This window comes from Caenorhabditis briggsae (genome assembly GCF_000004555.2).
Source record: "Caenorhabditis briggsae complete genome, chrIV, whole genome shotgun sequence".
NCBI classification, from domain to species: Eukaryota; Metazoa; Nematoda; class Chromadorea; order Rhabditida; family Rhabditidae; genus Caenorhabditis; species Caenorhabditis briggsae.
This window is the reverse complement of record NC_013487.2, coordinates 15,640,294-15,652,089: the sequence shown is the minus strand read 5'-3', so window position 1 is coordinate 15,652,089 and position 11,796 is coordinate 15,640,294. Positions and strand designations below refer to the sequence as shown.

The 11,796-nt window shown below is 37.8% G+C and overlaps 1 protein-coding gene across 1 annotated transcript; it reads right to left on the bottom strand.

Annotated features, from left to right (window-relative positions):
- Nucleotides 1–2,747: 2,747 nt before the first annotated feature.
- CBG13990 lies at nt 2,748–10,925 on the bottom strand (the record flags this gene model as incomplete). The annotated part of the gene is made up of 9 exons (XM_002634820.2): nt 2,748–2,903; nt 3,818–4,008; nt 4,646–4,853; nt 6,632–6,712; nt 7,926–8,054; nt 8,532–8,675; nt 9,274–9,345; nt 9,510–9,637; nt 10,769–10,925. 9 exons carry the CDS (start codon nt 10,923–10,925, stop codon nt 2,748–2,750), a joined length of 1,266 nt encoding a protein of 421 aa, XP_002634866.2.
- Between the last annotated feature and the right edge of the window lie 871 nt (nt 10,926–11,796).

Sequence of the window (11,796 nt, the reverse complement as noted above, 5' to 3'; positions counted from 1 at the left end):
AAAATGAGCCCAAACACGAATAGGCTCCGTCCACTTTAATTTTTCAGACGCGTCGCGGTCGTGCGTCGCGTGTCTAACAGAACTTTTCAAAATGGGCGGAGACTAGTCGTGTTTGAGCTCATTTTGAAGCTCTCAACGTGCTGAATTCGATTTTCTTGATGAAATTCAAAAAATTTCAGTTTAAAGAAAATTTTCACCTGCTTTTTTAAAAAATCAATAGATCAGTGTCATATGAGTTTGTGTTTGAGCATGAAAACAACAAATCTGCCAAATGCAGGTGAAAATTTTTTCCAGAAAATTCGATTAAGTTTTTTTTCCGGCGAAAACAAGCTAATCTAGCCACTTATTTTTAGTCAAAAATAATTTTTTTCTAGAAATTTCTGAAAATGTGCTGGCTCATCGAAATCATCTTTGCCTTCTTGTTTCCGGTAAGTACTGTTGTATGTGTGTCCAGATTTCAAAATTCGAAAATTAAAATTTTTTTTTCGAAAAATTTCAGCCAAAAAACCATTTTCAGCCAAAATAAAAAATTCCAGACGATTTCCACAGTTTTTCAGCTTGAATTTCATCAAAACTTTGAATTCAGCACGTTGAGAGCTTCAAAATGAACCCCATATTGCCTAGGGTCCGCGCATTTTGAATTTTCCTCATGAACACGCGACGCACGACCGCGACGCGCCAGGAAATCTAAAGTGAGCGGAGCCTAGTCGTGTTTGGGCTTATTTTGAAGCTCTCATCAAAGCAAATAAGTAGAACGCAAAGGTGTTCAAAAAATTTTCAATTTTCAGCCAGAAAAGCTGAAAAAACTATATCAAATTCCCAAAAAATGTTTTATGGAATTTTTTTTACTGTATTACCTAAAAACTAAGTTTTTGAGTGTTTTCATGAAACGGGAATTTGAAAATGTTTCAAAATGAGCCCCGTATTGCCTAGGCTCCGCCCACTTTGAAAATTCCCATCGATACGCAACGCACGACCGCGACGCGTCTGAAAAATGAAAGTGGGCGGAGCTTAATCGTGGTTGGGCTCATTTTGAAGCTCTTAACGTCCCAATCTCAATAAAAACAGTTAAAAATGCGTTTAGGAACTTTAAAAATCAAAAAACCGGAAAACTAAACTTTTGGCGACAGACAATTTCCAACCATTTTCAACCAATTTTGGATCAATTTGGCTCACATTTTCTGGAATTTTTTTGCTGAAAAAATCTAAATTCGGATTTTCAGCCAATTTCCGTGCTTCTCACCGATGGTTGTGGGCTCCAGCTGCTCTTCAACGTGCTGCTCACCTGTCTCTTCTACATTCCCGGCATTATTCACGCCCTTTTTCTCATCTGTCGTCATAAAAAATGAAAATAAAGTGCGCTCTATAGACAATTTTCTTTAAATTGGTTTAAAACTGTCAAAATTGGAGAAAAATCAAATTTTTTTTGAAATTTTTTCTCAAAAAATCTGAAAAATTCAAACTTCGCGCTGAAAATCTTACTTTTTCTGAAAATTAGGAATTTCGAATACTTCCAACAAGTTGGAATTCAAAGACGCTTCAAAATGAGCCTGAACACGACTAGGCTCCGCCCATTTTGAAGTTTCGCCGAGATACGCGACGCACGACCGCGACGCGTCTGAAAAATCAAAGTGAGCGGAGTCTAGGCAATATGGGGCTCATTTTGAAGCTTTTTTCGAGCCGAATTCAATAAAAATACTCTCGATTCCTAAATTGTCGAGAAAATATTTAAAAAAAAGGAAAAATTCCAAAAAAGTCATATTTTTTATTTTCTTGAATTATTTTCTAATTTTTTCTCAAATTTTTAGGTCGTTGTGTTTTCTATGGTTTTCAGCGTATTGTTAGCTTCAAAATGAGCCCAAACACGACTAGGCTCCGCCCACTTTGAGTTTTCCCATTGAACACGCGACGCACGAACGCGACGCGCCTATAAAACCAAAGTGGGCGGAGCCTAGGCAATACGGGGCTCATTTCGAAGCTCTGAGCAAGCCGAGTAAAAAATAAATATGAAAAAAATTTTTTTTGAAAATTTTCAAAAAATTCAAATTTCGCGCCAAACCAAAATTTTCAAAACTATGCAAACTCGCTCCAATGCAAATCTCCTATATGCTCAGCTTGAAAATAGCTAAAAATCATGCAATTAAAGCTAAAAAAGCTTCAAAAAAAGCGGAATTTTTCTGAAGAATTCAAATTTCGCGCCAAGCCAAAATTTCAAAAATTCAAAAAAAAGTCTCCATGGAGCACATTTGCACTTTATTCGTGAATTTCTGGTTAATATTAATCAAAATAACAAAAAACGGGGACGAAAAAAGGAAAAAATGAATTATGAAATGGAACAGATCGATAATCGGGTGGGGAAAAGGGGGCGGAGCCTAAAAGGGGGCGTGGCCTACGATGGGATGGGCGAATTGGAAAGCTCTAGAGCAAAAAAATTAGAGAAAAAGTTGAAAAATTTGGCGCCAAATTTGAAAAAATTCAAATTTTGGGGCCAAAAAGGGGGCGGAGCCTATTTTTGTGGTTAAAAATCAATAAAAAGTCAGTTTTACGCGTTTTTTCTATGGATTGGGGGTCAGAAAATCGATAAATCAATAAAAACTCGCCTATTTTTTGAGATAATTAAGGTAATTAGAGGGTGGGGAGGTGCAATTATGCAATTAGGGGTAATTAACTACGGGAAAATCGATTTTAGAGGTTTTCGGGACCAAAAAAGACGATTTTGGGGTCAAAAACGCTCAAAAATCGATATTTTAAGAGGGAATTGTGATTGATTCGCCGTATCTCGCCATGATATACATCAAACTGAGTCCAGAGAACAGGCCGACGGTCTGAAGGAAGAGAACGTAGATTCCGTGGCGGAGAGAGACGTTCAGCGCTTCTTCCATCGCTTTCTTCATTTCTGGCATCTGGAAATTTTAGAAATGTCGATTTTTGAAAAAAAAAAAAAAAAAAAATTTTTTGTTTGGAAAATTTTTTTCTAAAAACCTCAATTTCAGTCAAAAAAAATTTGTTCCAGACAATTTTCAGAGCTAAAACAATCTCAAATTCATATTTAGAACATTTTTTGCTCCAAAATGAGCCCAAACTCGACTAGGCTCCGCCCACTTTAACGGGGATCCTCAAAAGGGGCGTGGCTTAAAAGTGGGCGGCGCCCAATCGAATTTTAGCGCAGTTTTTGAAGCCAAATTTGTTGGAAATTATTAAAATGCTGATTTTTTACATTTTAGTTTCAAAATGAGCAGTAATTCGACTAGGCTCCGTCCACTTTGAAAGGATGCTTTGAAAGTGGGCGTGGCCTAAAGTGGGCGGGGCCTATCTAGTCAAGTTTCGGCTCATTTTGAAGCATGTTTGATTTCAAACGCAATGGAAATATCGACAATTCTTGAATTGTCCAGGAAAAAAGAAAAATTCCAAAAAATTTTTTTTGAAAATTTTCTGGAACTCAAAATTTTCCTTTTTTTTTGCTGAAAATCTGGAAAATTTTTAGAAAATTCTATAGTATTCTTATTTATCTCGCTGAGAGCTTCAAAATGAGCCCCATATTGCCTAGGCTACGCCCACTTTGAGATTTCGCCGAGACACGCGACGCACGACCGCGACGCGCGGGAAACATGAAAGTGGGCGGAGCCTAGGTAAAATGGGGCTCATTTTGAAGCATTTTTCAAGCCAAATTCAATAAAAGCGGTCAGAAATGCATTCAGATCCTTTCGAGACTTAAAAATAAGGAAAAACAAATCATTTCCAACCGTTTCCAGCTCAATTTGGCTGAAAATGGCTCAAATTTTCTGGAATTTTAAAGCTGAGCAATCGTTATCCTCACCATACACGCCAACGAGATGTACAAAAACATGCCACCAGCCAATCCAAACGCATATTTCGATGTATCCGGTCCGAGCTCTCCGATTCCGACGCCAATGAAGAATCCAACGTAGCAGGTGATAGCTGATAAGAGATTATAGACGAGCGCTTGTTTCAGAGACATTCCAGATGCCACCAGTATTGCCACGTCACCTGAAAAATCGAAAATTGGGGTATTTTAGGCCAAAAAACTTTTTTGGCCCAGAAATTTTACGCCACGCCCCTTTTTTGGCTGAAAATCTGGAAAATCATGAAAATTTTCTGAATATTACGTAGTATTCTTATTTGCCATGCTGAGAGCTTCAAAATGAGCCCAAACACGCGTAGGCTCCGCCCACTGATAGGCCACGCCCACTTTTATGAGTCCCCCTGAAAGTGGGCGGGGCCTAGTCGAGTTTGGGCTTGTTTTTTAGCATTTTTGATGACAGTTGACATAAAAATGCTTCAAAATGAGCCCCATATTGCCTAGACCCCGCACACTTTCATTTTTCGGGTGCGTCGCGGTCGTGCGTCGCGTGTCTAGCTGAAAGTTCAAAGTGGGCGGAGCCTAGTCGATATGGGGCTCATTTTGAAGCTCTCAACGTGCCGTATTCAAATTTTGGGGTCCCAAAAGTGGGTGGAGCCTAGGATTCTTAATTTGGAGCAGATTTTTTTTCAGACTTTTTCAGCTCATTTTCAAAATCGTCATTTTCTACCGATTTTTCTGGAACTCTCGGGATTTTCTCGCAAATTTCCCAGTTTTGAAGGGTACTGTAGCTCTCTGGGGTCATTTTAAATCAAAATTTCTTACCCAATTCATGTGGGAATTCCTCACAAAGCACCGCCAACGAAATCGACAATCCAGAATGGATTGATTCGGCGAAAGCGGCGCCAATCGAGATGCCATCGATGAAATTGTGCAATCCATCACCGAATACGATCATCCAGGCCACCGCGGCGATCGCCGAGTCGCCAGCTCGAAATTCGATGGAATGATCGTGGACACAGATTCCGTGGGCCTGAAAAATCGAGATTTTTGCCTTTTCAGTCAAATTTTGCCCTCAAAATGACTCCAAATTCCTTTTCCTATCTTATCATCGTTTTTAAAATGCTCTACGCTTCAAAATGAGCCCCAACACCACTAGGCTCCGCCCATTTTTAGCCACGCCCACCTGTACCCCTTAAAGTGGGCGGAGCCCAGTCGAGTTTGGGCTCATTTTGAAGCAATTTTGATTTCAAATTTAATGAAAATTTTCACAATCCCTCAATTTTCGAAAAAAAAAGCAAAAATTCCAAAAAAAAATTTTTTTCTTGATTTTCAGAATTTTTGAGCTTTTTCTGGCTGAAACTGTGAAATTTTAAAAAAAAACATTGTAATATTGTTATTTGCCTCGCCAAGAGCTTCAAAATGAGCCCCATATCGCCTAGACTCCGCCCACTTTGTTTTTTAGCGGCGCGTCGCGGTGGTGCGTCGCGGTGGTGCGTCGCGTGTCTAGGTGAAATTTCGAAATGGGCGGAGCCTAGTCGATATGGGGCTTATTTTGAAGCCCAGAACGTGCTAAATTCGAATTTGGCGTCAAAAATGGGTTTAAATGCGTACCCACATGTCTAGGCTCCGCCCACTTTAAGGGGTACCGTTTCAAAGTGGGTGTGGCTTAAAGTGGGCGGAGCCTAGTCGAGTTTGGACTCCTTTTGAAGAATTTTCGATTTCCAATTTGGTGGAAATCTGCAGAATCCCTAAATTTTCGAAAAAAAAGCAAAAATTCAAAAAAAAAATTTTTTTTTCTTGATTTTCATATTTTTTGGCTGAAAATCTGAAAATTTCCAATATTTTGATTTTTCATTCCCACCATCATTCTAAGAATGCTCTGCGCTTCAAAATGAGCCCCATATTGCCCAGGCTCCGCACACTATCATTTTTCGGGTGCGTCGTCGCGTCTCCAGCTGGAAATCTCAAAGTGGGAGGAGCCTAGTCGATATGGAGCTCATTTTGAAGCTCTCAACGTGCCGAATTCAAATTTGGGGTCCTAAAAGTAGGCGGAGTCTAGAATTCTCATTTTCAGCGGATGTTGTTTCAGCTTTTTCGAAAAATTGTCATTTTCAGCCAATTTTTCTGAAATTTTCCAGATTTTTTGGCTATTAATTCGATGATTGCTCATCCTTAATTACCTGTCCGGCCGATCGCTGCCCGCGAAACGTGCAAATCACTCTAGTGATGGCTTTTCGTGCCGATAGCATGTGTGATGATGTATTCAGTTTCTAGAAGCTTCTATTAGAGAGGATTACTGTAGAATGAGACACATCATCACACACGTGGCAGAGCAGACTACAAAAAGACTACAAACTACACCAAAAGCAACCGAGGAAAAATAATTGATTTTTAGTGAGATTTTAGTGACTTTCAGACAATTTTCAGCCAAAAAAAAGGCGATTTTCAGGCGATTTTCAGACAATTTTCAGCTAGAAATGTCGATTTTTTAAGTGATTTAAGTGATTTTTTAGTCGAAAAAATCAATTTTCAGCCGAAAATACCGATTTTTTTGGCGATTTTCAGACATTTTTCAGGCAAAATTACCGATTTCTGAGCCTTTTTTAGTGATTTTTAGTAATTTCTAGCTAACGAAAATCAATTTTTTTTAATAGTGATGTTTAGCTCTTTTTTAGTCATTTTCAGACGATTTTCAGCCAGAAATATCGATTTTTAGTTTATTTTAAGTCATTTTAGCCACTTTCAAACGATTTTCAGACACTTTTCAACAGACTACAAACTACAAAAAAAACCCAAAAATCGATTTACCTGATCACCCATCGATTTTCCAGACTTATCAGCTAGTGTCATCATTTCGGTCTCATCGACATCCGCACGACTCATCATTCCCTGCAAAAATGTTGAATTTTTTGAAAAGAGAGATTTGGCGGGAAATTTGAATTTTTTATAATTTTAGAGGATTTTCAGACTTCTTTCTAGCTGAAAATCGTCTGAAAATCGCTAATTTCAGACACTTTTCAACTTAAAATGGCTATTTGCAGATTGATTTCCAGCTATTTTCAGCTCTAAAAATTGATTTTTAGCTGAAAAATTCAAGCATTTTCAGCCATTTTTGGCTGATTTTCAGACATTTCTAGAATCGAATTCTGTCATTTTATCCATTTTTTTGGACAGTTTTGAGCTGAAAACCCTTTGAATTTTTCAGAATTTTTTTCAGAGGATTTTCAGCCGATTTTCAGAGCTTTCTAGCTGAAAATCCACCAAAAATTGCTCATTTTTCAATGATTTTTAGGCTCAAAATTGAGCTAATTTCAGGTTTTTTTGAGGGGGTGTTTTTCGAATTTTAAAATTTTCAGCCAAATTTCAGATAGATTTATAGCTGAAAATCGGCAAAAAATTTTCATTTTTTTGGCTCGAAAATTCTCATTTTCAGATTATTTTTAGCATTAAAAAATAGCGGTTTTCAGCCGTTTTCAGCCGCAAAACTCTCATTTTCCATTGGAATTTTTTATGATTTTTTGAGCGATTTTCGATCACTTTTCGAGCTCGAAAATCGCTCATTTTTTCTCATTTTTGTGCGCAAATTTGCAGTTTTTCGACGCTATTTTTCCATGATTTTTAGCCGCAAAAAGCTCAATTTCAGTCAAATTTTCAGCAGATTCTCGGACAGATTCCTGGCTTTAAATCAGTGATTTTTCACGATTCTCAACTCTGTTTTAGCTTCAAAAATCGCTTAAACATCTCTCTCATAACCCTAAAATGATTGATTTTTCATCATTTTTCGGTGTTTTTTCGACTATTCTCCGCTCAGTTTGGCCCATTTTCAGCCAACTTTTCACGGATTCTCGACTAACTTTCGTTTAGAAAAATCATGATTTTTAAGCCGAAGAATCTAGCCTTCCGTTGATTTTTCTTGATTTTTTTGTGCTTTTCAGTACAAACTGACTCATTTCACATACCGTGTAAAACCTGTATTAGAAGGGCCCCCCCTCTTGGGACCTCACAAGAAAATTGAAGTGCTCCCTCTATTAGAAGGGCCCTTCTAATACAGGTTTTACACGGTATATTTTCTTGATTTTCAGCTCGAAATCCGCCAAGAAACCTTTTTGAGAACACTTCTCAGCAGCTCCTTATCACCGGCATCGGTGACCATAGCGGAATCACTTCTCTCCGTATTCATGATTCCTGGATTCTCAATCGATAGACGACGATGGTGGATGTGTTGGTTCTTCTGGAATTTTCAGAATTTTAGATTCAAAAATTGGTATTTTTGAGCTGAAATTGAGCAAAAAATCTGGAAAAAATCCATTTTTTTGGCTGAAAAACTTCAAAAATTGCTTTAAAATTCGGCATTTTCAGATTTTCATACTAAAAAATTCTCAAATTTTTCAATTTTTCAACATTTTCGGATTCAAAAATTCCGCATTTTTTCAGATTTTTCAACATCAGATTGACAGAAATTATAGTTTTCGGTCGTTTTGGAATCAATTTTACTAGAATTTTAGGCCTAAAATTGCTAAAACTCCAGTTTTCTGACCATTTTGAGCTCAAAAATTGAGTTTTTCAGCTCAATTTCGGCTGAAATTGTTCATTTTTTGACCAAAAAAGCTCGTTTTTCGAGATTTTCAGCTCTAATTTTTCTGAAAAAAAAGCTCGCTTTTCGATTTTAGGATCATTTTAAAACACTTTTTTGGTTTAGAAATCTCACTTTTCGAATCTCGAGAATGATTTTAATCAGTTTATCACAGAAGAAGAATGCGTATACTCCGAGAATCGAGATGTGTGCCATATGGAGATAGGAATGCGTTGGCTTGCCGTTCTCGTCCACTTCGTCCATTAGAGCCGGATGAGCCTGGAAAATTGGTATTTTGGGGGGTATTTTCCAGCTAAAATGAGCATTTCGAGTCCAAAAATCTGTGTTCAGAGCAATTTTCTAACTAAAATGACAATTTTTTGAAGAACTTTTAGTGAAAATTGCGCTTTTAACGACATTTTTAAGCTAAAATCGCCATTCCGAACTGCAAAATCTCGTGTGTCCAGTGGAGCGCGTATACCGTTTACGCATAGAAATCGCCACAAAAAACACCATTTTTGGCGGTTTTTGAGCTCGAAAAATCTGTTTTTAGAGCAATTTTCTAGCTTTTAAAGCCTAGAAATTGCCATTTTCAGGCATTTTCAGTGGAAAACGCGCAAAATTCGGGTAAAAATCAGTGTAGAAAACACAGTTGTCTAGCAAACGCGCTCCACTGAACACGGAGGGCTTTGCAGTTCGAGATTTGAACTGAAAATGGTGATTTTCGAGCATTTTAAGCTCTGAAATTCGGATTTTCGGCTGAAAATTCTAGTTTTGGACCATTTTTTACATCAAAATTGTGATTTTCGGGACTAGAAATGATGGTTTTGACCATTTTTTATACGGAAAATGCGATTTTTCCAATAAAAACCCTTACCTGAGGGAGCAAATGATAGAAACTCGATCCGGACAGTGAGCCGACACCCAAACCGACGAATAGTGTGATTATCTGAAAGAAAAACACCTGTAATAGAAGGAGCCCTCTCAATTATCTCGGTTACTGTAACAGATAGCAAAAAGTGGTCAACTGACAAAATGTAGCTGATAAGGTGATAAACATTTTATCAGTTTATCACTTTTTGATATCTCTTACAGGAAGCGAGATAATTGGGCTCGAAGGGTGATTACAGTAATCTTTCTCACCTGATTATATGTATTCTTCGTGAGATATCGCATTACACCGATTCCAACGACTGCACACATATTGATAAGGGTGACGAACAGTAGACCGATGCCCCAGACTGCAATTAGGGGGTAATTTGCAGATTTCAGCCTAATTTTGGGTGATTTTGAGCGATTTAAGGTCATTTTTTAGCGATTTTAGATCAATATTCGCCCAATTATCACTCAAAAATGTGTTAAAATCGCTAGAAAATCACCCAAAATCGATCTGAAAATTGGCTGAAATCGATCTGAAAATTGATTTTCAGCGATTTTTGAACGATTTCAGCCAATTTTCCGACCATTTTGGGGTTATTTCGAGTGATTTTCTAGCGATTTTAACACATTTTTGAGCGATTTTGACCGGTTTTCATCGAAAAATATCGCTCAAATTGAACATGGACCATTTTGCACGCATTTTGTTCCGGTTTTTTGGACCTCTGTGCATATTTTTCATCAATTTCAGCGTATTTTCGACCTATTTTCAACTAATTTAGGCACTTTTCATAGATTTTGAGTCAACGACAAGCCAAGTCGAATTCAAGTCTTTTCAGTTTAAATTCGAGTCAATTTCCATCAGCTTACGTCAACTTTGAGCTCAATTATCTCGGTTACTGTAAAATATATTAAAAAGTGGTCAACTGATAAAATGTTGCTGATAAGGTGATAAACATTTTATCAGTTTATCACTTTTTGATATCTTTTGAAAGAGCTGAGATAATTGAGCTTAAAGTCGACGATTTGGGTGGACGTCTATTAGAAGAAATACAGTAAGCTGTTGGAAATTGGCTCGAATTTAAACTGAAAAGACTTGAATTCGACTTGGCTTGTCGTTGACTCAAAATCTATAAAAAGTGCCTAAATTAGTTGGAAATAGGTCGAAAATACGCTAAAATTGATGAAAAATATTCACAGAGGTCCAAAAAACCGGAACAAAATGCGTGTAAAATGGTCCATGTTCAATTTGAGCGATATTTTTCGGTGAAAACCGGTCAAAATCGCTCAAAAATGTGTTAAAATCGCTGAAAGATCACTCGAAATTACCCCGAAATGGTCGGAAAATTGGCTGAAATCGTTCAAAAATCGCTGAAAATCAATTTTCAGATCGATTTCAGCCAATTTTCAGATCGATTTTGGGCGATTTTTACTGATTTTCGAGCCAATTTTCTAATTTTTGGCGCTAAAATTCCCAAAATTCCAAAGCCTTTTACCATAGATGGCTGACGGCCTATCGTGTGAATTGACGCCTCCTCCGACATGTGTGATTGCAGTGGATGTGATGTCTTCTGTTTGATTTCGACACAGCTCAGCCAGATGGCCGTATGTGTAGTTGGCCAACGATGTCGACGGGTCCATCATTGGAGTCATGGCTGGAAAAGAGCAGCCAGACTATTTTTCAGCAAAGCGCTATGAGCTTTTTCAGAGGTTTAAAGGGGGGGGGGTGCCATTTTATTAGAGGGTGTGAGCGGGTAAATCGGAGCTAAAATTTTGTCATTTTGCGCTCAAAATGATCAAAATTAGCCTGTTTCAATGAAAAAAATCAAATTTCAACCAAAAAACGCAATTTCAGATCGATTTAAACGAATTGTAGACTACTTCGGGTCATTTTAAGTCAATTTTCAGACTTTTTTGGACCAATTTCAGCCGAAAAATGGCATTTTCTCCTAGAGGAAAATGTCCATAAATCCATCACCCCCATTCTCTTCTGCTTTCTTTTTCTCTATATAGATACGTTTATTTGGCAAACGAAAAAAGAGAGAGAGAGAGAGAGAGAGAGAGAGAGAGGCGCAGAGAAGCAGAGACTGAGAAATGTGTCGGAAATGAAACGGAAACAAATCATCAGGAGGCGAGATCAAACAAATATCTATCAACTTTTATAATTGAAAATCATCATAAAGCTTCCAGAATCTTCCCGATTCTCTTCTGGGAACTTTTTCATCAATTCTGAGGTGCGAACATAAATCTCAAATAGAACAAAAAAAACTGTCGAAAAATGACAAGAGGTTAAACTAACATAGAGAATGGCACAAAGAGAGGAGGGATTGAGTAAATATGTATCGTAGTAGCACAGGTTCAGTGAGTATTTTGAGCTTAAAATGACTGAGAAAAGCTTGAAAACCCCCCAGTTTTAAGTTTAAAATGGCAGAGAAACCAAGATTGATTTCCTATTAAGGCCATAAGGTCAATAGGAATGGTCAGTCTGGGGGGGATCCTCTAGAGTCGACCTGCAGGCATGCAA